The sequence below is a fragment of the Mercenaria mercenaria genome, chromosome 1 (genome assembly GCF_021730395.1).
Source record: "Mercenaria mercenaria strain notata chromosome 1, MADL_Memer_1, whole genome shotgun sequence".
In the NCBI taxonomy this organism is placed as follows: domain Eukaryota; kingdom Metazoa; phylum Mollusca; class Bivalvia; order Venerida; family Veneridae; genus Mercenaria; species Mercenaria mercenaria.
The window spans coordinates 34,478,623-34,482,500 of record NC_069361.1 but is presented as its reverse complement, the minus strand read 5'-3'; the positions used below and the strand labels follow the sequence as shown (position 1 = coordinate 34,482,500).

Below are 3,878 nucleotides of genomic sequence, written 5' to 3'. Positions count from 1 at the left end.
TCTATTTTTCGTAAAACAATATACACTTATTAAACAGCAATAGCGGGTCTGAAGCGGTTATTATCACGGCTTAACCTATGTGTGTACGAGGTGTACGAGGCCGTAAGCCGAGTAAACACGTAAGGAACATCAGTGCCGTTTAATGAGTTGTTGATTATGTTCTTAAACATGATAACTATTACTCCATCGCTTTCAAGAATCAGTTACTTATATAAAATATCGACGTTAACGAATTTTAATCGAGACGACACAGGGTGAAATAACGCTAAAATTGACGTCACTCATCGCTGACGGGCAAATAAGCGGTTATTGTGCCCATTTTGCGAATTTATTGCCCTCTTCCGACTATTTGGCCTGGGTTATAGGATTCTGTTCTATGCAACTTAATCTAAATGAACACTATAAGGGGCCTCCCTGGCCTAGTGGTTAAGGTCGCTGACTTCAAATCGCTTGCCCCTCACCGATGTTGGTTCGAGTCTCACTCGGGGCGTTGAATTCTTCATGTGAGGAAGCTATCCAGCTGGCTTACGGAAGGTCGGTGGTTCTACCTATGAAATAATGCACGGAGGGGCACCTGGGGTCTTCCTCCACCATCAAAGCTGGAAAGTCGCCGTATGACCTATAATTATGTCGGTGCGACGTTAAACCCAACAAAAGCAAAAAACAAAGCAAGAATAGATGTAACACTGATTCTGTCTTACTCTTTCTTACTTAATTCAGTACAATTTTCATTAAGAGAACACCTAAGGTAAGGCCAAAATGTTTTCTCTTAGTATGAATAATCTCTTTATACAACAATTTGTTCTATAACAACACAAAAATGAACTGATGCAAGTGGTCTCTTAACAGAGGTGGTCTTTCGAGCAATTTGGACTGTATCTGTATTATATTTGAATGCGTTTTTGTGCAAACTGAGATAACACAACTGTATCCCTTTCGAATGAATTATGATCCAGCAAAATCAAATCATGTATTTTCATGAAATAGGGTTAAACCAAGAACACATTCAGCTAATCAATGGTTACTCTTCAGAGGTTTTAATTTTACAGACAGATCTGCAGTGAAAATATATGAATAAGTAAATAACCGTACCCCTGTTCCATTATCACAAACGATCACGCGTCTACCTTCGTTGTCCATGGCGAATGGCGGTTGATTTATCCAGATTTATTATGAGATAAAGTTTCTTTTTTCCTTTGCTCCGAAAAGTAAATCCTAGAAGCGATACGCCACCGACATGCGACCCTATTCGGCACGGTACCCTCTTTCGACCTTATTCACGTGTTGCAACTTTATATCGGGGCTTATAACGAGCCACTTTTGTTCAATTCTACATACACTACAATACAGTCCAACGGAGGAGACGCAATCTTAAGAAAGGGCCAAATATTATCCATGTCATCATAACAGCTGTGTTCAAGTCTGATAACATAAACCTTTTACGCTCTTATCATTATCTAATATATGTCACTGAAATAATCATACAATAAAACATGCAATGAAACACAAGTCTTCTTTCATTTTAATATTTCAGCATACGCCGCTTAAACAAATGTTGAATGTTCAATTAAAACTGTCAAGTTGCTTCTTCTCCATTTTTAATACATACATATGGTGGCTGATTTCTGCCATTTCGTGTTTTCGTGTCGGCGGGGCGAAAACACAACAACACGAAAACACGAAAACTCGACAAATACCTAATTTGTCGAGTTTTCGTGTTTTCGTGTCGGCGGTGCGAAAACACGACAAATTTTACCCGATAAGTCGACGTTTAAAGGGCACCGACACGACAGATTTATCTGTCAAGTTTTCGTGATGCGGGTATAAATTTTTCGTGTCGGCGCCCTGTATTTGTCGTGTTTTCGTGTCGGCGGAGGAAAAACATGACAACACGAAAACTCGACAAATTAGGTATTTGTCGTGTTTTCGTGTTGTCGTGTTTTCGCCCCGCCGACACGAAAACACGACAAATACATTATTTGTCGAGTTTTCGTGTTGTCGTGTTTTCGCCCCGCCGCCAACACGAAAGCACGACAAATTCTTTTCAGACATCTCTTATAAAATGTAGAGTAATACGAAGTGTATGTATAATTGACCTGGTTCCAGAAATATTTCACTGGGTGCTGGGAGCGGCAACAGTTAAAGAATGAAGGCGGCATCGGTGAGCCGAGTGGGGTTAGGAAGGGAAAGGGTGAAACCCTCATGTTAGGTGGGTCAGGGCGTATCTGCCTTTAAATGTTTGAAATATATGTATAAAATGGTGGCCTCTGCTGCATTTCTGAGCCCACATTTTGAGGTATGGGGGTTGGGTATTTCGTGTGAATAAGTTAATCTCCAACCCAACTATTTTGGCAAAGGAATATTTTTTAGACACAAAAATGCAACAGAGGCCATCATTTCATTCTTTTATTTCAAAAATGTCCGACAGTGGAGTCACAGGGGCTTTCCTTTGTCATTTTTTAAATATAGGTATAAAATGGTGGTCACTGCTGCATATTTTATATATTTTTTCAAATTTTGAGATACGTTAGGGGGTCATGCCCTCCGATTTAGGGGGTCAGAGGGTATCCTCGCGGACATTTTTGAAATAAAGGAATGAAATGGTGGCCTCTGATGCATTTTTGTGTCTAAAAAATATTCCTTTGCCAAAATAGTTGGGTTGGATGCAACTATGACGAGTACAGGTCACTTTGGGTGTTGGGGGACGGCACGGCCCTGCCCAGGACTCGTGCCTGTACAAACAGAAAAAGAATAACGTATATGCGTGAGCCTCGGTGGAGATTAACTTATTCACACGAAATACCCAACCCCCATACCTCAAAATGTGGGCTCAAAAATGCAGCAGAGGCCACAGAGGCCACCATTTTATACATGTATTTCAAACATTTAAAGGCAGATACGCCCTGACCCACCTAATATGAGGGTTTAACCCTTTCCCTGCCTAACCACACTCGGCTCACCGATGCCGCTTTCTTTCTTTAACTGTTGCCGCTCCCCGCACCCAGTGAAATATTTCTGGAACCAGGTCAATTATACATACACTTCGTATTACTCTACATTTTATAAGAGATGTCTGAAAAGAATTTGTCGTGTTTTCGTGTTGTCGTGTTTTCGTGTCGGCGGGGCGAAAACACGACAACATGAAAACTCGACAAATACCTAATTTGTCGAGTTTTCGTGTTGTCGTGTCGGCACGATTTTTGTTCAGCTACAATTTTGTTGGCTGTTCATTTGTCGAAGTCAACAAATAAGCAAATTTCAGAAAAAGTAAAGATATGCCTTTAAACGAACTATAATATAATTATAACCTTATATAGAAACACGAAAGATAAAACCCAAAAATAAACTTTCGTGTTTCTTTTAAAAGGTTTAATCACACATTGTTCTATAATTCAAGCTCAGTGAAAACTGCAGTGTCCCTACATTTTCAGGGTTTTATTAGCCATATCATACTTTAACCAGTAAACATACATACATATAAAAACCAAAAGCTTACTTTCATACAAAGCTGCATCTACACTTTAAAATTTTTCTGCTGATCTTGTATATTTTAAACAAGTTATTATAGTTCGTTTAAAATCCACGTACAAAAAATATAATTAATATTGTTCTCAGAATTCAGTTGGATCTATAGGGGCTAATCGGGTTTTCAAAACTCATATTGGACAATAGTCCCATATTTTGGCGAACATGATTTTTCTTGTAAATACGCGTGGTTAATGTCAATATCATCAACATCTGTCTTCTTAGTTTTTTTATAAATCCAATTCGATTTTGTTCAGTTTATTTTACTGGAAATTTGTCCGACCGGAAGATTTTCCAATTATAATTGTTTAAAGTCGAACATTTTTCCAGTATGAAAAACAGGTAACGAAATC

General features: G+C 38.9%; 1 protein-coding gene across 1 annotated transcript in view; it reads right to left on the bottom strand.

Moving 5' to 3' along the window:
* The window catches only part of LOC123545686 (actin-related protein 2-like), an 18,806-nt gene extending 17,452 nt beyond the window's left edge, over positions 1 to 1,354 (bottom strand). The window contains exon 1 of the mRNA XM_053544028.1: positions 1,093 to 1,354. Within this exon, the coding sequence (XP_053400003.1) occupies positions 1,093 to 1,140 (48 nt within the window). The 5' untranslated portion in view covers positions 1,141 to 1,354. The remainder of the gene's footprint in view (positions 1 to 1,092) is intronic.
* Positions 1,355 to 3,878: the final 2,524 nt, after the last annotated feature.